The sequence below is a fragment of the Suillus subalutaceus genome, assembly GCF_016647625.1.
Source record: "Suillus subalutaceus strain FC151 chromosome Unknown DFJ58scaffold_38, whole genome shotgun sequence".
Lineage (NCBI taxonomy): Eukaryota > Fungi > Basidiomycota > Agaricomycetes > Boletales > Suillaceae > Suillus > Suillus subalutaceus.
The window spans coordinates 1-21,506 of NW_024540287.1; the positions used below are offsets into that span (position 1 = coordinate 1).

At 48.5% G+C, this 21,506-nt stretch overlaps 9 protein-coding genes across 9 annotated transcripts; 5 read left to right on the plus strand and 4 right to left on the minus strand.

Moving 5' to 3' along the window:
* Positions 1–1,685: 1,685 nt before the first annotated feature.
* On the plus strand, positions 1,686–2,437 carry DFJ58DRAFT_726609 (uncharacterized protein; the record flags this gene model as incomplete). The annotated part of the gene is made up of 4 exons (XM_041385386.1): positions 1,686–1,833; positions 1,890–2,080; positions 2,137–2,199; positions 2,240–2,437. The coding sequence occupies 4 exons, from the start codon at positions 1,686–1,688 to the stop codon at positions 2,435–2,437; spliced, it is 600 nt and encodes a 199-aa protein (XP_041245059.1).
* Positions 2,438–2,880: 443 nt separating this feature from the next.
* DFJ58DRAFT_726610 (uncharacterized protein) lies at positions 2,881–3,381 on the plus strand (the record flags this gene model as incomplete). Its single annotated transcript, XM_041385387.1, has 1 exon — positions 2,881–3,381. The coding sequence occupies one exon, from the start codon at positions 2,881–2,883 to the stop codon at positions 3,379–3,381; it is 501 nt and encodes a 166-aa protein (XP_041245060.1).
* A 1,541-nt stretch (positions 3,382–4,922) lies between these two features.
* On the plus strand, positions 4,923–7,333 carry DFJ58DRAFT_840397 (uncharacterized protein; the record flags this gene model as incomplete). Its single annotated transcript, XM_041392614.1, has 10 exons — positions 4,923–5,066; positions 5,267–5,355; positions 5,410–5,433; positions 5,699–5,989; positions 6,036–6,180; positions 6,235–6,341; positions 6,548–6,590; positions 6,644–6,734; positions 6,791–7,005; positions 7,064–7,333. 10 exons carry the CDS (start codon positions 4,923–4,925, stop codon positions 7,331–7,333), a joined length of 1,419 nt encoding a protein of 472 aa, XP_041245061.1.
* Positions 7,334–7,490: 157 nt separating this feature from the next.
* On the minus strand, positions 7,491–9,090 carry DFJ58DRAFT_781829 (uncharacterized protein). Its single transcript, XM_041389808.1, has 2 exons — positions 8,450–9,090; positions 7,491–8,372 (listed from the first exon to the last, which is right to left on the minus strand). Exons 1-2 carry the CDS (start codon positions 8,787–8,789, stop codon positions 7,567–7,569), a joined length of 1,146 nt encoding a protein of 381 aa, XP_041245062.1. The 5' UTR covers positions 8,790–9,090; the 3' UTR covers positions 7,491–7,566.
* Positions 9,091–10,238: 1,148 nt separating this feature from the next.
* DFJ58DRAFT_658741 (cytochrome P450) lies at positions 10,239–12,509 on the plus strand (the record flags this gene model as incomplete). Its single annotated transcript, XM_041382046.1, has 12 exons — positions 10,239–10,440; positions 10,494–10,612; positions 10,666–10,721; positions 10,769–10,912; positions 10,962–11,113; positions 11,168–11,283; positions 11,334–11,454; positions 11,563–11,772; positions 11,824–11,884; positions 12,009–12,137; positions 12,189–12,326; positions 12,383–12,509. 12 exons carry the CDS (start codon positions 10,239–10,241, stop codon positions 12,507–12,509), a joined length of 1,575 nt encoding a protein of 524 aa, XP_041245063.1.
* A 904-nt stretch (positions 12,510–13,413) lies between these two features.
* On the minus strand, positions 13,414–15,433 carry DFJ58DRAFT_305043 (uncharacterized protein). The gene is made up of 17 exons (XM_041379737.1): position 15,433; positions 15,353–15,373; positions 15,210–15,298; positions 15,008–15,148; positions 14,916–14,948; positions 14,844–14,863; positions 14,782–14,793; positions 14,690–14,728; positions 14,597–14,639; positions 14,490–14,522; positions 14,367–14,396; positions 14,288–14,314; positions 14,200–14,238; positions 14,058–14,150; positions 13,944–14,010; positions 13,746–13,892; positions 13,414–13,684 (listed from the first exon to the last, which is right to left on the minus strand). The coding sequence occupies exons 4-17, from the start codon at positions 15,087–15,089 to the stop codon at positions 13,483–13,485; spliced, it is 867 nt and encodes a 288-aa protein (XP_041245064.1). The 5' UTR covers positions 15,090–15,148; positions 15,210–15,298; positions 15,353–15,373; position 15,433; the 3' UTR covers positions 13,414–13,482.
* Positions 15,434–16,963: 1,530 nt separating this feature from the next.
* Positions 16,964–18,664, minus strand: DFJ58DRAFT_781857 (uncharacterized protein). Its single transcript, XM_041389809.1, has 6 exons — positions 18,463–18,664; positions 18,020–18,389; positions 17,732–17,964; positions 17,525–17,673; positions 17,408–17,474; positions 16,964–17,347 (listed from the first exon to the last, which is right to left on the minus strand). The coding sequence occupies exons 2-6, from the start codon at positions 18,162–18,164 to the stop codon at positions 17,285–17,287; spliced, it is 657 nt and encodes a 218-aa protein (XP_041245065.1). The 5' UTR covers positions 18,165–18,389; positions 18,463–18,664; the 3' UTR covers positions 16,964–17,284.
* An 81-nt stretch (positions 18,665–18,745) lies between these two features.
* Positions 18,746–19,975, plus strand: DFJ58DRAFT_781859 (siroheme synthase). Its single transcript, XM_041389810.1, has one exon. It carries the CDS (start codon positions 18,934–18,936, stop codon positions 19,759–19,761), a length of 828 nt encoding a protein of 275 aa, XP_041245066.1. The 5' UTR covers positions 18,746–18,933; the 3' UTR covers positions 19,762–19,975.
* Positions 19,976–20,735: 760 nt separating this feature from the next.
* On the minus strand, positions 20,736–21,420 carry DFJ58DRAFT_658849 (uncharacterized protein; the record flags this gene model as incomplete). The annotated part of the gene is made up of 4 exons (XM_041382055.1): positions 20,736–20,857; positions 20,917–21,016; positions 21,071–21,162; positions 21,225–21,420. The coding sequence occupies 4 exons, from the start codon at positions 21,418–21,420 to the stop codon at positions 20,736–20,738; spliced, it is 510 nt and encodes a 169-aa protein (XP_041245067.1).
* Positions 21,421–21,506: the final 86 nt, after the last annotated feature.

Genomic DNA, 21,506 nt, shown 5'->3' on the forward strand with positions numbered 1-21,506 from the left:
TCGCACTACCATCCCTGTTCTCCGGCATTTTCGCCTTTCGCACTTTCGCCTTCCCGCACTTCGCGCATTTTTCGCGTTTCACTTTCCCGCGCGCGCCTTGAGCGCGTTTCTCGCGCTTACATCGCCCTTTTGTCGCCTTTGATCAGGGTTGATCAGCATCATTTCGTGGATCCTTGCTTTCTTTGCTTCCCTTAAGGGCCGAACATATCGCACGGCATATCAAGACCCAACATAGAGAGTGTTTGGCTTGTCATCTGACTTGTGTTCACCTTTGTTGTGTTACCCACACCGCGCGCGCCTTCAGCACATTTCTCGCACGGTTCATTGCCATTCACCAGGGTGATCAGCATCATTCCATGGATCCTTGCTTTCTTTGCTTCCCCTTTAGGGGTCGAACGCTCTTTGCATTCTGCAAGTGTAGCAGCTAAGGCAGAGCCAAGACTCACTTATACTGGTAGAAGCATTTATTTTCATAGCAGCCTGCCAGTTGTGATACCCACACCGAGCCTGACCCATGTGCAGTGTAACCCCCCTCGACCATCTCAAGGTCAAAGATACCCTCCGTAAATATGGTATTTTCAACAATTGGTGTCATATAGTCAATGGTATCTGTGATGGTTTTCAATGTAGGCATTCCGGCCCCACCAAGCTCCACTCATTTATTTCGAAAATCATGCTTCATCTTTACTCCAGCCTTCTATAATCGACAACTACATAATCTCTGAGTAGGCTGCAGGCCGTTACTCTATCAGTACAGCCCTGCAGACCTGGAATGCTTAATTGGACCGTTTCGTACTTCCCCACTGGGACTAGTCCCAAAACCCCATTCCAACAAATTCCACATAGTGCAAGATCTCTCATACCCATGCACGATCCATCAACTTGCACCATGAATGCCAATATCAGTGCGGACAACTTTCCCACAGTTTGGGGCACGTTCAATGACACTGCCGCTCTCATCCTCTCCTTGGCTCCTGGCTGCGTTGCGGCCACGTTCAATGTAGCTTCAGCTTACCGTATAATCCCCGTCCTTCCTTGGCAACAGAATTCCCTGTGCATATTCTGGAAAGGGATCGTCTATGTAGACAGGGCCCTCGTGTTTGGCCTCACATCAAGTGCAGGTGTCTTTGGGTCAGTCGCCGACATGCTTGTTGCAATTTACAGCAAAGCAGGCTTCGACAAGATCCGAAAATGGGTCAATGATTTCCTAGTCATCAGGCTCCCACATCAGTCATGGACAGAGTCAGAATTCATTGCTATCACAGCCTTTTTTGGCATGCCATGGAGCCTCGAGAAGCTCAGGTGCTTTGCATCAATCCAGCACTATATAGGCTTTGACTGGGACTTGGATCGAAAACAAGTCTCACTACCAGAGGACAAGCTCGACAAGGTCCGAGACTTAATTGCCTGTTGGCTGCTCAAAGGAGCCTCCTTCACAGCAAAGAGGCAGCTGGCCTACACAGCAAGCTTGTTCATGTAGCTGCATTTTACCCCTCATTCGCCCATTCCTTTGCTCTATAGCAGCCTTTGCAGCGAGTTTTCGGTCACCATGAGCACATCTCAAACTGTCCCATCCCATTCTTGCAGATCTCCCTTGGATCCAGTCGCTTCTTTCATGCCTCCCAAAGTCAGTCCCTCTATCAGACCCTTCCCCACTAGATATCGGCTGGTGGGGTGATGCGAGTATGTCCTTCAGAATTGGCATCGTGGTGCACACTGGGCTGTCCTGGCATTGGGCACCTGGTTTCAGAGTCAGCCTGAAACAGAAATTCGACATAGGCTGGGCAGAGGCCGCAGCACTAGAACTTGGCCTTCACATGGCATTGCACCTAGGTATTATTGCTTCCGTCATACCAATTACTGAGCCTATTGACAATAGATTTCTCAAGGTATCATCACCAAGGGCATGGCAGGAAGCCCTGTCTACCTGGTCTGCTCAGACAATGCCGGGATAGTTGCTGTGGCCAACAAAGGCCGCTCCCACAGTTTGCAGACAAACACCATTCTGAAGCATATATACCATTTGCAAGCCGACAATGGTATCCGCCTGCATACAGTCTTTGTTCCCTCTCGCGAGAACGTGGCAGACACCTTGTCACGGGGCGATATTGATTCATTTCTGACTGGCTTCCCCAGTGCAACAGCCTCAGTCCCTATTCCCTTGCCTCTGCATTTAGCAGACAAACTCATTCAATTGTTGTGAGATCCTTGCACCATGTGTCACCTGACCTCACACCAGCCCCCTGCATCACCCACACCACACGATGCCCCTTCTTACCTTTGCCCACAATACAAGGCTGCAGAGAGGCTTTTCACCTCGCGAGGTCCGAACTCACCCCCTCCTACAACCATAGACCACCCAGTGATCCACCATTTGGCCAATGTGGCTACTCGTGCATCCCTTCGTGATACAGCTAGCTATGGTGCTGCGTTGTGAAAGTTTCACAGATTCTGCAACATCTTCTCAATTCCCAAGTCTGATCGCCTGCCAGCATCCTTTGAATTACTTCACTCCTTTGCCTTATGGGCAGTTGCTGACCTGGACCCGGGCAACCCACTCCTCTCAGCTGAAAGTGGTATTCCCTTTGAGCCAATCTCCATAGGAGTTGCTCAAAAATACTTATCAGCAGTGCAGTCATGGCACATTGCCCAAGGATGGGCCCCACCACTGTCAGATTCCCACCATGAATGAATCAATTGGTCTCTTTGAGGGCTCGAGAACCTGCAAGGTGGTTGCTGAAAACCTATTCGCCCACCCATAACATTACCAATGCTCACAGTCCTTAAGGCCACATTAATTTTATCAGACCCCTTCAATGCATGCATTTGGGCTATGGCTTCCTGCGCATTTTTTGGTATGATGTGCTTCAGCGAAATCTCATGGCCTCCCACACAGCCTTCTCCCCATCCAAACACCTAACTCGTGCTAATGCCTTTTTTGACTATGACCTGAAGAACAGGCCATATGCACGTCTGGACCTTCCATCAGCCAAAACTGCGCGAGCCAGGGAGATACAGTCAGTTTTCCTCAATGAGCAGGGCGATTTATGCCCCCTTGCAGCCCTCCATAACCTGGCAAGTGTTGTTCCTGTGCTCGCGAATGACCCACTGTTCTTGTGGCATGACAGCAAAGGCAATATTTGCCCAATGGCTAAAGTGAGAGCTCTGGAACAAATTAACTCAATTTTGGTAGCATGGGGGTGGGGCACCACCTTCGGTCATTCCTTTCGCATTGGTGGTGCATCATTTTACCTTGCAAAGAAAATTGACCCTGAAATCATGCATATTGCTGGCCACTGGAAGTCCTCACCCTATGAGACATATATCCAGGCATTCAAGCAAATATCCTCACAGCACTTAGCTAACACCGCTGCACTCTGATCCAAGCTGTCGCCTCCACTCTTGTTGGGCTGAGCAGCTGTCACCGCAGGTTGTTCCGGCATGATGGGTGAGCAGCTCCACCTGCTTGCGTACCACCCCAAGCTAACGCTCGGCCCAGCCCAACCTATTAGAACATGTCAGCGACACTAGAGCTAGACAAAGCTGGAACTTTTTCAAAAATCTGCCTCACTACCTTTACCGGGGCTTTTATTATCCAAAATTAGTCAAATAATGTGACATGTCACACTAGCTAGGATATAACGCACAAGGCCGCACGCGGCAGAGCCTGCTATGGTCACTTTTTTGAGCCATCATAACGTGAAATCAATTGGAAGTGCTACTCGTACAGATACAAATATCAAACAGGTCAACCCAGACGAGTCGCGGAGAATGGTGAAAAGCTACAAGTATCGTACAGATCAACCTAGAATGAGCTGCGAGATGGAGGTGTGTACTATAAATGCAAAGTAAACTTTGGTGAATGCCATAAATATCGATAGGGTGAAATCGAGCCATGAGATGAAGGCAAGATACATAGTTGTCAAAAACACTATCCTGGCAGAAAGCACGGCATCTTCATCACCACAAGACATATCAAGTTCTTGATGCACGGATTCACACCCCTCGAACATTCGCAATAAAGGAGATCCACAGAATCCTGTACCAACATGCTGAGATATAGCTTGTCGTAGATCTTTCATAGATGAATTCGAGGGTACCCAAAGGCCGTGAGCAACTGCCAATTCACTTAAAACTGATCTAGATAAATTTTCATAGCCATCAAAAAGATTATCAACAGCATGTCAATTAAACAAGCATGACGGAGATGACGTAGATAAACCCGCTTGGGTAGCTGAAGCTTTTTCTCGGTCTGTAACAATAGAAGACGACAGAGAGTAATGATTCTCTATAAACAGTCATTCAGACATGTGTGAATGATTCGGACCAATACACATACCTTCAGGCTGAAAAATTCCAACTATGACCACCAGAAAGTCGACCAACGTCTGGTCAAATCAGATTTCGCGTCGTCGACACGAATAACAGCAGGGATATCGGCGAAAGATCTGAGGATTTTATAAGGAGACATGAGTTGTCAAAGAGTAAGAAATCAGATCAATAAGCAACGTTTAGATCGAGGTGGGGCACGACAAAAAATATAAAAGGAAATGGCAGCATTGACGGCAAGCACGCGAGTGACGTGTCCCCCGAAAATCACTTGGCGATTTGCGGCAGCTGACAGAAGTTCTCCAGTGCAACCATCGAGCAGGTGCGTCTGTGGCTCCACTGATGGTGTTTAAAAATACGCTGATATTGACGTGTTTTTCACTCAGCGTTTCCGTGTGTCTTTGGCAAGACACCAGCTTGTTTGCTTCGTGTGAAGCAGGGCATGAGAGCCTCTTTGAAGTTGTTTCTGGCTGTTCCCCTCGACTGCCGTCAATGTTTCCCCTTGCGTCGCTTTTCTTTTTGGTAAGTTTACGGTACTGACACACTGTATCTGGTACTCACAGACTAATGACAGACACCGAGGGCAAAACACCATGCCCCATGACTTATCCCTCCACTGGGCTTTTATGGGGCACACTTTTCTCTCCCTTTTTTTTCACCCACTTCCCCTTTGCATTGTGCCCCATGAAAAACCAGAACCAAGGGTGTTCATGGGGCACGGTACTTATTTTGGTATGGTATGTCTCTCGCTTACACTTCACTTGTGCACCTCGTCACTTACATCACATTCTACAGCTCTCAGCAAGCACCCAACCTGTCAACGGATGCCGCGCCACACTAACCCACAGCTCCGTTACCCACCACCACCACCACTGACAACAATTTTGTGCCGTCCATTCTGCTCACTTCCAGGACAGATTGCCTATTGCTCGGAAAGTCGTCCCAGCACACGCTAGATAAGTGCATCACCCCTCCCCGACATCACCTGAGCTTTGACACTGGAGCAGTCTTGTGTGCATCTGCAAGGTACGTAGCTCTCTCGAACTCAAACATGCCATCCTCACGCAAAAATGTAACTAGCACTACCTACAGTCGACTGAGCGGGTGAGCCTGCAGCCTGCACTACACAGCCTCATAGCCGAAGTTTCCCTCTACTGTATGTTCTCGTTCCTTTGACAGTCCTGCCTGTTTTCATTGCAAACCAATTTTTTTGCTGCTGGACTTCTCCAGCAGCAGCAAATTGTAAATTATTTATTATTGCTATGTAAATAATATAATGACACCTGCACTGCTGCCTTCGACGACGACGGAAACACATATGACATCCTCTTTCTCTCACAGGTTATTACAATGGTGCGGAAGCCTAAAGTGAAGACAACACAAATCGAAAACAGCAAGGTCACCGAGAGCGAGGCAAATTCAATCAATTTCTATCTCCAGAACAACAGGCTGAACCTTTTCAAACTGACCCATTGCAGATTGCTGATGAGCAAGTCTGGCTGGACCTCGAAGAGGCTGTATGGTCTGATGAGCACCTTGATAGTCTGATGACAAGTTGCCTCGAAGATTTCCCAGATGATGATGTGTCCAAACTAGCAGATTATGCAGCTGGCATTGCACGAAGCAGCATCATAGATCGGACACGAGATGGACATGCCAGGTGAGTATCACCTCATCACTCACAATTTAACTTACTGTGTCGACAGGATCATCAAGGCTTATATCGTGTTCCATAAGCAGCGCAATGCCGAATGGGGCCCAACCACCATCACACGCCAAACACCTTATGACATCCGTGCCTTCATTACCCACAAATGTGGCGAGAAAGACAAGGGATACGAGGGCAAGAAGGTATATTTTCTGCACCTCCAATTTTTTCTGTTAGCATCTGATGAGTTGCTGGAGTTCTCCACTGCTGTCTCCACTCGCGCAGCACTGAGTTACTGGTACTGGCACTGTCGGCCAAATGAAAGTGTCACTGAGTGGCGCTGTGACGAAAAAACCAGTGTCTGGTAAGTACATACTTGCATATTTTTCTGTGGTCATTAATCCTCAGATCGCCTCTCAACAGCCATGGCCTCCCAACACGAGCTTGAGCTGTGTCCGAATTCATGATTGGACTGGAAAAAATGAAGGCACGGTCTGGTGAGGTCTCGCAGTCTGCACGTGCACTCCTATGTGAAGACATGCACTGGCTCCATGACTACTGCATGGATAGCACTCACACACCGGAGGAGAGAAGGTGGGGGGTTGTTCGCTATGTATGTGTGTGGCTTTGTCCCTCATACTCTTGCCTTATGGTTGCTTTTTTCAGACAGCCTACCTTTTTGCATGGTTGATGCTGCTTCGGATCGAGGAGGTAGTGACTCTTGAATTCACAAGTGTTGAGGTCATCCCAGGTGAACGTGGGTGTTGACTTTGCTCCCTCTCTTTGAAAGCACTGAACATTGCTGTTTTGCAGGAGCATACATAGAGGTTCGGCTGAAGACTCGCAAGTCAGCACAGACTGGTGTGCTGCACACTTGGCATCTGTGGGTGAATGATGCTGATGCGAGGCTCTGCCCTGTGCGAGCCCTTATCCGCCTTGCAAGCCTATATGGACCTCACAAGCTGTTGAAGGGTTCCCTCTTCCTGCGTATCGGGAAGTTGGGAGATGTCTTGCATGATCAGCCTGTGGTGGGTGGCCTGGGGATCATGGAGATCTTGTTTGTACAGCTGATGCTTCATGTTGCAGTCCACCAGCATTCTCAGCCATGCCCTGACGAGCGACCTTCAGGGCCTCGCATACTCATCCTGGGCACTGTATGGTACACACTCGTTCCGACGAGGTGGCTGTCAGCACCGCATACGCAACTGTGGCTTTGATGTGAGCATGGTTGCTGCTTGGGGTGGCTGGTCGCAGGTCGAGGCATTGACCATGTTTCGGTACTTCTACTCCCCCAATGACAACCATGAGCACATGGTGGAATATGACCGAAATGATAAAAAGAGGGTCAAGTTTTAAGTCCCCTTCCCCCTTCTCAATATTCGGCACACTTTCTTTGAACTTATTCCTTGATACATTAGCCTAATCTTTCTAATACAATCACCAATCACGAACGAGCAAGGTTTACACTGCACAAAGGGACCGGCATCTTCTTTCGTCACACTCACACACAAACTGGGACTTGAATCAATGTATTACATAGTATGTACCGAAATTCATCTAATAAAACAAGTACCTTGTCCAAATTGCCCTCAGGGCGCCTTCCTGTCCCCATACCACTCTTTTCCGAGTTTCCTCCAGATGTACCAGTCATTTCGATCCCCCCAGACTGCCCTCCACAACTGCTCAGAGAACCAGCCACTCGCTGGGTCAATATACCTGACATTCATTCTCTCATCCGCCAAGTCCCTTTGGCAGTGCAGGATGGCTTCAACAACCAACCTCAAGGCAACTAGCTTGGGCTCGCTCCGCTTGCCTGATCGCCGCTTCTTGTCATTCACTGGAGCAGAGACGGTGAAAAATTGAAAGAAACTGTCCTTGTCACCTTGGAAAGTGGAGGTGAGCAGGCCATACAGCCGCTCGCGTTTAGTGACCTTGCCCTTGAGACGGCCCCACATGGCCTCCGCAGCTCTGTCATCTCTGGGGCCATAACGTTCACGGATGCGGCCGACAGCTCCATTCTCGACTTGTTCAATGGCGTGATGGAGGTCCTGGGCACACTGCATGCTCTCGATGTCAAGCTGGCAGCTGTTGAGAACAGTCATGTCGCTGGTGACATGGGGCAGGACTGGTGGGGAAGGTGAAGGAGTTGCTGTTCCTGCGAACACGGCAGTTGTACCCTGAAGTTGGCCCAAGCCAGAAAGACGCGAGATTGCGACAGAGTCCCCACCACGGGCAGCTCCAATGAACGCAGAGACAGTTTCGTTGTTCTCGGTCTGCGTTCGGCCATCCAGAGAGAGTGGAGTGCTGGAGATGGCACTGGTGGATGGTGTGGCATGCATGGTGAGCTTCGCAATCAGGCTGACAGCCTCCCGAAGAAGGTCTATGCTGCAGAGTTCTGCAGTGGAAAGGTGAGACTGCCGTCAATTCAGAGAAAAGCAAGCAAAGAAACACGGCAAAGAAACACGGACTCACCAGAAGACCTGTCACACAGCACAAACTCCTTTCCCTCAGCAGCAGTCCTGCTCCACTCGTCACCAAGCTCCCGAAGCCAGTTAAACTGGCGTTCTTTGATGTCCTCTTCTCGTGTCTTCGGAGCGACAGAAACGGGGCTGGTCCCAGCACCATCCACGAGGTCAAGACCATAATGCTTCGCGAGCCTCTGCCGCTGGTCATTGACGCGGCCATTCTTCGTCATGACTCTCTTCCCTGCGGCAGCATTGGCCTGCGAAATCCAGAATGCGATCTCCGAGCCTCTGGCCACCTTCAGAGAAGCTGCAGTCAAACCATCAGGCAGCTCGCAGGTCCCTGCCATTTGTCGAAAAAAAAAGGGTCCAGTAGGTAGCTGAACAGGTCACGACAGAGGTGAAACGAGTTTTATTTGCAGATGTACGGACGAAGAAGCGACACGGCGAGACAACTACGACGAGCTCGACGACGTTTCGGTTCGACGAAGACGCTGCGTGACGCAAGACCACCAAAACATGCCCGATTTGGTCGATATACGTCTTGCCGCCGGCACAAAATCTCGGCACCTCCCTTTTCTGGACGCGTGGGGTCTTTGTCACAGCCATCGTGCCCCGGGGCACGCGCTTAGTAAGTGTGGCCTGCCATACCCCCGTGCCCCACGACAACAAAGCACAGAGGTAATAATTAGAGACGGGCGTTCAGAACCGTGCGAAATAAACACCACGAACAGACATGAGTCACATGACAAAAAAGTGTAGGGCCGGAGTTCTTGCGTTTTTCACCAAAAAAAATTGGTCAATGAGGTCCAAACGGCCATGGCACCGGCAAAACCCACTACTGAGTCCTGACGTAGCGGGAATGACAATGAAACCTTTGTCAATTCGTTATGGCGCCGTTACTAGCAATGGAATACGGTCGTCTAGCAGTTTGAACAACACAAGACAGCTTTCGACATATCCCAGCTTGCTCGATGCTCAGAGAGGACAGTGTACAATGTTCTCCGTCTTCACCGTGACTATGGTCAGATCACCAACCCTTTCACACGCAGCGGGGGCCGTCCGCGCACTCTCGACACTATCGATGTTGAATAACCATAGGAAATTGTGTAGATTTCGCAAGAGAGTGCTCGAGTAAAATTTAATGAAGGTAGGAAGACAAACAGGAAGAAGATAGTGAAGATACATTGCTCATCCACTTTATACTCGTTGTGCTTAGTAGTCTGCGCACGGGCCAGGTAGACTCCGATCGACAGGGAGGTATTGCCGAGATATTGAAAGCCAAGTTCCAGGCGAGCATACTCGCTAGCAAGATCATGGGCCCGAGATTGCAGGTAGGGCAAGACCAAAAGTATTGATCTGGTCACAGGTCAAAGTCATTGGCATTGAGGAAAGGTGCAAAGACTTACAGGCAGTGCGTTGGACCGCTCGTCAATAGTTCCAACACTGATGGCAATGTGGTGAAAACCAGTGAGTCTCAGACTCACTCAACTTGGGCTCAATGTAACAGTTTCCGTTGTTTGCTGCGGTATAGAAATATATAAATTCTCTAGAGACTCTCCGTTCTCTTGCGGCATCTCCAGCACTTACGCCAAGGAACTATTTCTGACCCGTTCACACGTCAGTTTCTTATCGTCCAGCACTCACACATGGTGTGCAGTTGGGACTTCGATTTTTGACATCCTGGATCCAATCGTTTGTTTGCCTCGGTTTAGTCTCATGCGATAAATACTAGACCTAGACTTCAACGCACTTTCCCCCTAGGTTTAAGTACCCGATAGACTCCCGGACACATGACGATGATCGACGACAGACCCGGACTCTACTTGGCTACATCAGCCTTGACAATATCTTCTTTATGGTATTGTCAAAAATATTGGCTCAATCGTTCGCATCCTCCCCTGCCGCCTGGTCCTACCCCCCTCCCAATAGTAGGAAATGTTCTTAGTCTTGATGCTGCTCGCCCTTGGCTGACATTCAACGCCTGGAGATCCACATATGGTTAGTACATCTTGACGGACATCTTTTCGTCATTAACTCATTTTTTTCCCCAGGCGATATCATATATGCTCGTCTGCTCAACAAGCCTGTCATCGTGATAAATTCTGAGGAGATTGCGAGAGACCTTTTTGAAGGGCGGTCCACTATATATTCGGATAAACCCCAGTCGATCGTTTACGAATCGTAAGTTACATCTTTTGAGTATTGCTCCGAATCGATCACGAGTGTATTGTCAGCTTCGCGTCGGACTTCAACATAGCGCTTTTGCCATATGGAGACAGGTAAGCTATTGTTTGTGTGTTATGTTGGTGTTCCTGATGTCCAGGAGGTGGCGCCTGCACCGACGGATGTTTCATCAGGCATTTCGTCAAGCTGAGATACCTACTTATCACGCTTTGCAACTCCGTTCCGCCCACAAAATGCTGTTCAGTCTTCTACAAGACCCAGACAATTATCCAAGCCATGTTAATATGTTGGTTGCAACAGTCTTCTGGTCCACTGCTGAAGCTGATCTTCATCAGGTTCGGTGCTTCGTTTCTACTGTCTATTGTGTATGATTACGAAGTGAAAGCCGAGGATGACACCATCCTTCATGTCATAGAAAAGTATGTGGAACTGGCGGTTGAAGCGATGACGCCAGGTGCTACTGTGGTAATGGAGACATTTCCTTTCCGTATGTTCACACATCCAATGATAGCCTGTGGTTACATCTCAACGGTCATTCTAGTTTTGAGGCTACCGAGCTGGTTTCCCGGTGCCACATTCAAGCGAGCATCACTGGAGTGTCTGAATGCAGGCCGTGATGTGAAGGAGATACCCTTTCAACATGTCAAAGAGAGGATGGTGAATCGCCTCATCCATATTTGTGCAGCGAACTGACGAATGACACGCAGTCCACCGGCGACGCGGCACCATGCTTTGTGACTGATACTTTGAACAGGACGAGGCTGTCTGTTGAGGACGACATAGTCATCACAACTGCAATTAAAGAGACTGCTGCCATCGCATTTGCAGGTATATATGCTAAAGAACCGTATTCCCTCAATGCTCATTTTACTTTTTTTGTCTTCAGCGGGGACTTGAGACGGTATGCATTACTCTGGTTTGTGTTTGACATGGTAGTCATTTTGCCGTCGGCTCAGGGTACTTCCACGTTGCTTGTGTTCCTTCTTGCTATGGTACTCCACCCAGAAGCACAAGCCAAAGCGCACGCGGAGATTGACCGAGTCGTTGGCAAAGATAGACTCCCCTGTTTCGACGATAGGCCTGCGTTGCCTTACGTAGAAGCTATTTTGCGTGAAACACTCAGGTGGCACCCTGTGGTTCCGTTCGGTCCGTCCACTATAACGCCAATTTTACGCCTTGTTCTGATGATGTACCAAGGCGCTCCGAGCACAACAACGACTAGTGACATCTACAAAGGTTATTTCATCCCCAAAGGTTGGTATCATAATGTTCTAGCGAAGGTAGCTAATGACCCACATTATTAGGGGTTGTTATATTTAAAAACGCATGGAAAGCCTGCAATATTTTTATACTGAATTCGCTCGAAATGACCAATGATCCAGGGCGATGACACATGATGAAACGAAGTACCCCAGTCCTGATGGATTCAAACCCGAACGGTTTCTCCATGATGATGGGTCCCTCACCAGCGACAGGATGCCTTTAGGCTTTGGCTGGGGTCGCCGGATGTGGTGAGCATATGTTTAGTGCTTCTTCACTCTCCGCTGAAAGCCGCCGGTCAGTGTTGGACGACATGTCGCAGACGCGTCACTCTGGATTGCGATGGCAAGCTTCTTGGCCGTTTTCTCGGCCCATAAGGCTCTTGATGATCACGGCATGGACATCCCAGTCGTTCCAAAGTTCTCCACTGGGCTCATTATGTTTGTAGAATCTCATTTATCCCCGAGACTAGTATGTTAATCTCTTGTTATTTCAGTCATCCAGAGGAATTTCCCTGCCGCATTGTCCCGCGATTCCCGTGTACATCTGAGACATTGAAGCACTTGACTGGCTTAGGTCCGTTGTCAGTATCATCTCGGATTTCTGACAGACTAACGTGGTAGCAGAGCAATCGTGATCATGGTATGTAGGATATCTACATCATGTACTGTAGCCCATGGTTCTACTTTCACTATGCAACACTCGTTCTTTAATTCAAGCATAAGGTACAAATGGAAGGCAGGTCGAAGTTGGAGGACATCATAAAACACGGTATGTCCAACTGGTCGAGGCTGGTATTCAATGAGTATGCTGTTGGACGACAATACAATCCTACTTCTAGTTGAAGAGGCAGTGTTTGCGCCGGTATTGTTGTAATTCGCTCGTGCAAATTTCTACGAGATTCCTTCGAACGACTTGAACCCGTGAGCAAACAAAGTCCGGACACCCTCACGTCATTCACAATGAAAAAGACCCCAGACTCTGCCCAACATCTTCGCTTCAAATTAATGTTGCAGCCATCACCGAGCAGTGTATAATCCTCAACGTCAACCATGTATCCCCACTGGCCGCACGCCCACTCCCGCCCTCCATCACTCCCCACTACCGTCTGTTCTTTGCTAACATATCTCCTTCGTTACTGGACGCGGTGCTTCCTATTGCTGCATCAGTGAATTGATGAGTCCATGATATGGTAGCCGTGAGAAATATAGGATGATACAATTCTGCTCCTGCTGAATATGCCTGTGTATACTGCAAGGAATATGAGTGATCGGTACATAGCCATGGATGTCTAAAAATCCATTTTACCATGAGGAGTTCGCGACAAGATCGCGACATAACCGTGTGACAATCTCACGGAGTGCGTGCCAACAACAGACAAAGATCACAGATGAAGACATTGGTAATGACAATAGGATTTATGGATTACCAACTAAGTACCGTTCTTTGTCGGCCGAGTCAAGCATTGGCGCTCGCGCCGCTACGATACTGATATCATTAAACGACTGCGCCTCAAGGCTCAAGTGAAACCCTCCATATTTTTTCATATTTATTATCGGAGACCCTATGTCGAACATAGCCCTATACATGGGGGGCTTACTCCCATTCATCTATTGTAGTATCCTCCATATTTATGGATGCGAGCTCTATGTCCTCATGTGCAAAATCATACATGTTGATGAGGAGACGGTTCGCCGATATAGGTGGGACAATTGTGACCATGATCATGCTCAGTTGGTAATACTCAGCAGGGCCGTATTTGCCCAGCAAGGTGCTGAGTAGGTATATCAAAAAGTTACTGGAAATAGCAAAGCAGTACTTGGATCAGAATCGACCCACTGCGTTGCATGTGCTCTCACCAGAGGAAATAAAGAATCGAGTCTCGCGCGAAGGCATGCATAAGACGTGCGCCAAACCAAGTCTTGTCCGGTACCTGGAAATAATGCTGAAGAGATTTGTAGCCTGCTAACAGGACAAGAACAGAGTCTAAGCCCATCAGTGGTACCCTAATAGAGAATGAGGAGCAGGTCGCAGAGACAGTCCATGGGAGTAAGTACCAGAAAAGATACAGCCAATCCACGGACCCGACTATGACACATGCACCAAAGATCTGAGCTTTGTAGTCTAAACTTTGATCAGTGTACACACTTGGTAATATTGATGAAGTTCACTCTTCTCATACTGGTGTATGAACACTGCCATCACCATCATGCCACTGAAGACCGCGACGAACAATGCCGACACAGTGAGGACAATTCTCTTATCTGGATATCATCTGGGCATCAACCCGGAAGGATTTGCATTGCCGCTCACCATAGGCGTACAGCGCGTATAGTCGAAGTTGGAGGATCACTAAGACTTTGATGAGTATGTGGCACGTCAGATGGCTCAGAGAGCTTACTTTCGATGTTGGCCACTAGTAACAAGGCTGGGAATTGTCAGACTAAAGTTGATTGAAGTCGATCGAGTATGCTACATACCGATGACAGCAAAAAAAGTATTTGCAGAACCTGACATTTCCATGAGGGGGGTTAGGGGATGAAAGTGTCTGAGCTTACATCTGCTCCGAATTAGTATCAGTAAAGTGATCGGTGAGATGACGCACAAAGCCCATGTGGGTGTAACATCGAATGTCACTGCATCACATCTCAGCAATGAGCGCTGAGCGTCGATATACGGGTATTACAGCAAACTTCGGTGCACAACTCACAAAATGTTATTAGGATAGCTGTCCCAAGTGCAAAGTATCGATTCTGAGAAACATGAGGTAAAACACCCAACCGATGTGCAGACCTTATCTCACCACAAAAAATAGAACTTTTGCAAACGTCCATTTGGCGTTCTACACGTGATCCTTGTCACTGGCTAGCCAAAATTCCGTTTAACTGGACGCACCCATAGTCTAAACTGTCACTGCTGAGCCTCCGCAATAATTCAGATCTGGTTGAACAACTTACCTCGTGAGGAAGAGTTAGGACTAGTGTCTCTGTCAACAGCCCAGAATAAAGTCACAAAGAGGGCTCACTCACTCAGGTCCCAGGTAAAGAGCGTTAAAGCGGCAACTACATGACATCCGAATAATAGGTAAGCGTATCAGCCTTGAAAAAACATAAGGGCCCACTGGTGATGTATTTGATTGTTGGGGAATTCAGGAAGTCTAGGTCCCAAGCTTGGATTTCCTCTGGAGTGATCGTGGTCGACATGGGTGGGTGTAAGTAGTATGGACAGAATCCCTGCTTGTCACTGAAAGAGTGGGTGGGGCCTGAGGATCAGCCAACCCAGTGTTAGTAAATAGTGTCGCCGTGATGCATTCGGCTGGTTACTGAGATAGCGGTCACCGATGGTCCTGAATTGTTGGCATCAACCTCATCACTCCGTGTTCCATATCCTTTTGCAGATAAGTGGGTACAAACTCATACATAGTCTGTAAGAATGGGTATCTCCTGTGAATCGAATATCAACTAACCTTGCACAAGCTCGCAATGTCCTTGTCATTAGGCGAAGGAGATAAGTCCATTAGTACCATTTGCAGAGCCACACACGAACAGAAATGCGGTGGCCCGGGTTGCACTGATGTTCGTTCCAGGACCCTATAAGGGTACTGGTTTCAAGATGTCGGCATACTTAATGTATCGAGGTTCTTACCTGCAGGGGCACATAACCGTGTGACAATCTTACGGAGTGCGTGCCAACACCATGTAATATCATCCCGACTCTACAAAGTAGGAGGGTTTCTGTCAGATCGACCTGTATTTTCATGTGTGCGTGAAAAGATTTCCTTTTTCTGAAATGGCCCAAAGCACTCGACGTCCGATGTGACATTGACTGAGTGAAGTCTCCCTAGATACTCGTTAATTCTCTGAGCACTAATATAAGCTCGTCCTCTGTCGTCCGACTCGTCCCGCCCTTTTCAGTTTCACAATCCTCGTCCTTCCTCAGGTGCTGTTCGCGCATCGTTGTGATGTTGCAGTTTATGCGCAAGATTTCATGCACACGCACTTGTGTTCGCATTGGCAGGTGGTTCCCCTGGTAGAGGGCAACCCAGTTTAGCCGCAGATGCAGGTAAGACGCATAGAGAGAGCCATGATCTTGGAGCTGACGAAGGGGCAGGACACCCCCCCTCTCCGAGCTGCCGGATCCCCTCGGTTGCCACCTGGCCCTGATTACCCAGTACAGCCTGCGAGACGCCACGGTCACCGCACCCAACATTCGGAATGGAACCAACGTGATCATTTGCCCTGGCGAATATAACACCAAGTTGAGGACCGGCGACTTCGTCTTCGTGGAGGGTCTGCTTAAACTGTGAGTGCAGTACACGAAAGCAAGACTAACCAACTGGCAAAGGTGGACGATTCCTCCAAACAGGAGAGATAGCGACCAACAAGAGGACAAGAAAGACCGCGTCCAGAAGGTACCAGGTCATGCTTTTCAGCATGATCCTGTTGCCGGACACGTCTATGATTGCGGAGATATTGGCAAACCACAGGAGGGACGCGAAAGACAAGCGCAAGGCGACGGACGAGGGCGAGGGCGAGGGTTCCAACGCGGGTAAGAAAAAGTTTGTGGATGAGGTGTTCGACGACAGCGCGGGCTATGCCGGAGAGAGAGACATGGACTTGACTGAGAACTAATAGGGTGAGGGCAAATGAGATTGTAGATCGCGGGAGTGAAACGTAACAATATACTTCGTGTAAATTAGGAGCCCGGGTCTGTTTGGCTTCAAGTATAAAATGTGTTTAGCAGAATGAACTTCTTGCGCGCTAGCGATTGATCATGAGCACCGGCATTGCAGGTACTCCGCCACTGCCAAGAAATCGCAGTATGAGATCAGAGTGAAAAGGACTTAATATTGCTTGGATACTAGGAGGTGGGTGGTCCAGGGTGAATTCAGCGAATAAACAGGAACATGGGTAGTTTGTGAGACAACATGCATTATATGTGCTTCGGAGGAAGGAATCAAGAATTTGCCGAACAACGGAGTGGGACTGGTGCTCGCCGCCGTTACGTTAGCTACTACCGTCGGACACTACGTACGAAGCTCCACTAACCGCGTTCACGACTACACAGCCAGATCTTGTTCCGAACCATTGAATGCCCATTCATTACCAGAACACCTCGATAGTTACAACATCTGGTCCAATACAAACTAAAGGCTTAAAGCGAAGTCCGCATCCAAGACCGAAATAACTGTTCTCCCCTCTCCAGGTAGGTCTGGCTCGTATCCAAGACAATGAAACTAATAAAACAAATATGGAACAATGTGCCCGAATTAAAAAGAAAAGCATCGAATGACTGAGACACCATCCGCAGTCACGGACCACGGACGGGTAAGCCTTGATTGTGTGAACGAACAGGGTGGATGAATCGATAACAGTTGGGAGAGCGGTAGCAATGCACTTTAAATAAAACTGTGCCCGCCACGCTTCGAGTCAATCTTTTCAAAGCGCTCGAACTCCTGCCTCTGGTTGATAGGGAAACATATCAACGGTGCGGCCAGTTGCTAACACAAATAATAGCTTACCTTCTTGATAACGCACATATTTGCCAGGAAAAGACCGATCACAATTGCCATGAAACCATCAACAGTGCTACAGAGGGTATGAGAGTTCTGTCTGAGGAAATAACAAGGGAAAGGTACCTGAAAACGTTGTTCAGTGTTAAATCTGTAAACTTGGTGATGGGCGTGACACAGAAATTGTTCAAAGCAGTTGCAGCGGCCTGATTAGGGCAGGTAGTGCCTCCAAACGCAACCTCATCAGCGGCGTTGAAGTAACCACAGCACTTGAGCTATAGAAAAACAAGGAAATCAACATAACCACGAGTCACAGGTCCGAGTGGGACGTACCATATCCTGGATCAAAATCTTGGTCTCGTTGCTCTGTTGCCCAAATACAGCATGATAATTATTCCGTTCATGCAGCGTGAAGACCCAAATATATGTGCCGATGACTAGGATGACGATGCCATTTGCAAGAAGTACCCAGTTGAGAATTTTCAAGCCGAGGGTGCCGCGTTGTATAATAACAAGTAGTGACAGAACAAACGTGGCGAGGAGAGTTATACCAAGCACACTGCCAGCTTCAGATGTCACTTTCAGAGGGATGTTATACACAGAGGTACATGGAGCACTTACCAGTCAAGTTCACACCACTAAACGTCAAATTAAACAAAAGGTTGGGCTGACGCCATACGATGGACAAGGTGAGCGAGAGGACACCAGCAGCCATGAGACATATATCAAAGAATGCCCATGCTCCAATCAATTTCTTCGACAACATGATTGTTTTTGCCTGAATGATGGAACCAGATAGGAAGTTGTGTAGAAGAGGGTCTGGGAATCGAGAGAACAGACGTCCTAATGAATGGGTTGGCTTGTGGGCTGGATCGAATTGATGGAGTTACTCTTCCGGAGAGTAGAGGGACAATAGCACCTGGCTAGAGCTCGATGCCAAAAACTGGTCAAACGACGATCAACGTCAAACTTCTGCACAGCAGGAAAAGAACTAAAAAGAACGAAAGAAAGAAGTGGTGAGCGCTCTGTGAACCAGAGATTGGAGATCACAGAATTTCACTTACAATATGTAGTATGCAGATAGCGATGCTGCTGAAACGAGGAAATGATGATGATCAAAATTTGATGCGGCTATACAGGAATTCAGGGGAGTTCGAGATGAGAAAAAGCCGGGTAGTAGTGTCAAGGAGGACTCATGGAAGGCTATGAGAGGGCAGTGGCAGGCGGTAGTATAGTCCTCGTAGTAAGGACACTTAAGAACAGTCGAAAATTTGCTTCTGTTATTGACAATTATGTAATTTCAGTCTCCATGACAAACACAAAAACTTTGTATACCGTGAGCACCCTGGAGCCTGCACAATCATAGACGCTCATTCACTTCAACGGTATCAGTTCTCAGCTCTCACGAGCTCTCAGTAATTCACCTAGTCTCTCCGTAAGCTCTTTTCCGTATAACTGACCGGCTCCTTATCACCATATTCTGCACAGCAGGCTCATCAATTATTTTTACTGATTTGCTGATTTGAGATTCAGTCATGTCTCGCCTGGGTGGCGGTTCTCTGTTGCTGGCCTGGCAACTGACAGGAAAACATGTGCTCATCGTTGGCGGTGGTGACGTCGCTTCTGGTCGTATCGAATCTGTGCTAGCCGCTGACGCTCGCGTGACACTTATCAGTCCAAGCAGCGGACTGCACATTCTTACCAAGTCTTTCCTCAATGGACCTTACAACATCACGTACCATGATCGCCTTTTCGGAGGTGTAGAAGACTTGGCTGGCGTTGATCTTGTATTAACGGCAATTGATGATGTGGCGCAGTCTCGTGTCATTTGTGGCCTATGCAGGGAGCTCAAGATTCCTGTTAACGTGGCTGATATCCCGGAGTCATGCGACTTTTATTTTGGCTCTCAAATCCGTGACGGCCCCCTTCAAATTATGATCTCGACAAACGGAAATAGCCCTAAACTGGCTAATATCATACGGAAGAAGGTTGAGCAAAGCCTTCCAGAGCACGCCGGAGATGCAATCACCAGGGTGGGTGAGCTGAGAGTCAAGTTGAAGGAGAGAGCCCCTGGGGTGGGCGGTGCAATTGGGAAGAGACGGATGCGGTGGATGATTGATGTCTGCACTTCTTGGGAAATGGAGGAGCTTGCTCTATTGGACGATCAGATGATAAGGAGGCTTCTCGATGACGGTTGGGAGAAGAATGCAGTTCCATCTCCTGGCGAGCTGGGAGCTAGGTCATCCCGTCAGGCGTATGGTGCTAAACAGAACCTCACGGCTCCTGGCGTTTTTGTTACGACGTTGAGCTTTGTCGCGGGCGCTGCTTGTGCAGGTCTTTTCTTGCTCGCCCGACGACGGTAAAGCTCGCATATGCTGCCTCGCCCAGCTCCGATGCATGCGCTGATATATTTTACTCTTGTCGCGAGTTACTTGGTTTATTCCTGTTGGTATATGATGACAAGTTCACTGTGATGAAGCACGCCATTTCTGGGCCGGATCTATTTGCGATCGCCTCTCCACGACAGTAGACAGCAATAGACATTACCCCCGTAAGTTGCTGGTCGTTCCGCGGAACGTGTGGTATGTCATTGCTGTGTCAAGCTGATGCGCTTCATCGGCTGCTGTGTATTCCCATCACGCGCATTTCGTGGTTTAGGTTGTCAACCTGACATGCAGTGTAATGGTGACCCGTACGTCAGAAAGGTACTCGGGCAATGTTTTCCTTCAGTGCTTATGGCAAGCTTATGGCGAGTGAATCTTTGGTTGCCCACGGCGGATCATCGATCAGTCGTGTCCAAAGTAATCACCACTTTCGTGGCACAATCTGGTACCTGGTACCTGCGTTCCCATTTGGATGATTCGTCCGAAGATATGGTATACAACAACTCTACTTCGACACTGCATCGACAGTAGTGCAGTAACCCTTTCGCGTGCGAATACCAGGAATAGGATAGCCACAAATACCAAGTCGCGCTCAAGTGGCAGCGGGCGGTTATTGGAGGGCCAAAGCAGGCAAGCTCCCAGGTACACCACCTTGACAGCATTAATCTGCACGGGACTCCATGGATGGTGCATGAGGGGAGTGAGACTGAGGACTAAGACAATCTCGATACTAGTGATCATCCCGTAATTGGAACATAAAGCTACTGCATATATCAGCCAATTACCATATGATCATTGGTGGGGGTTCGCGGATCCGTGGTCTGCTAAAGAATGGGTAATGTACAATCGCGTGTTTTGGGGTGTTAAGGACTATACTAGATTTTATCACTGGCGGGCATCTCTGGCCGCCTATTCGACCAGGTCGTCAATTGTCCGATGGAAGGAATGATGTTTCACGATGATGCGATGGGAGTCTCGGGGACTTGTACATCTGGCATTATATCCCCTGTTACTGTTCGTCCATAATGTGTTAGAAGCCCAATAGCAGAACCAATCCCGGCGCCACCAAGCACTACTGTTGGAGATAAATGGGCGCCATGCACTAGTATATCACTTGTGAGATATTTTGCTCACAGTTCACCGTGCTCGCTCTCTTCCAGAAGATTGCAGGCGTTAGCACCGCAAACAATATCGCGCCGATAGTAGAGTGGTCGTCAGCACGTAATGAAGCAGCCTGGAATTGAAACAACCTCAACTTTAAGTAGTATTCACCATTAATTGGACATACGTCGTAGGCGTGTTGCAGGCGCCGGTTCGTCACAGTAACTTCACTGGCCCTAGAAGAGCGAAAATACTCGAGCGCGCCTCCTCCTGCGCATCCTAGGGGAGTGAGATTCTCAGAATTAGCATGAAGTAAATGTGCTATCATTGTGCTTGCATACCTACTGCACCGCCTACCCATGCCGCGCGAAGGAACCGATTGACAGTGAAGTGACCTTTGCCTTTCCGCATGAGCACAAAAGCAGCGTATACCGGTGGAGTGAGTAAAGAAAATACTTCATATCCTTTGGTCATTCCTCGTCGCATGAGGACCTCCACGTCTGCGGCATGAGTTGCTGATAATCCTTCTGGACCCATTTCTGGAGCGATTCAGGAGACGTCGCGGTACACGATGAACAAGGTGTGCAACATGTCACGTGCCATGCACGGACCATGTGTGGATG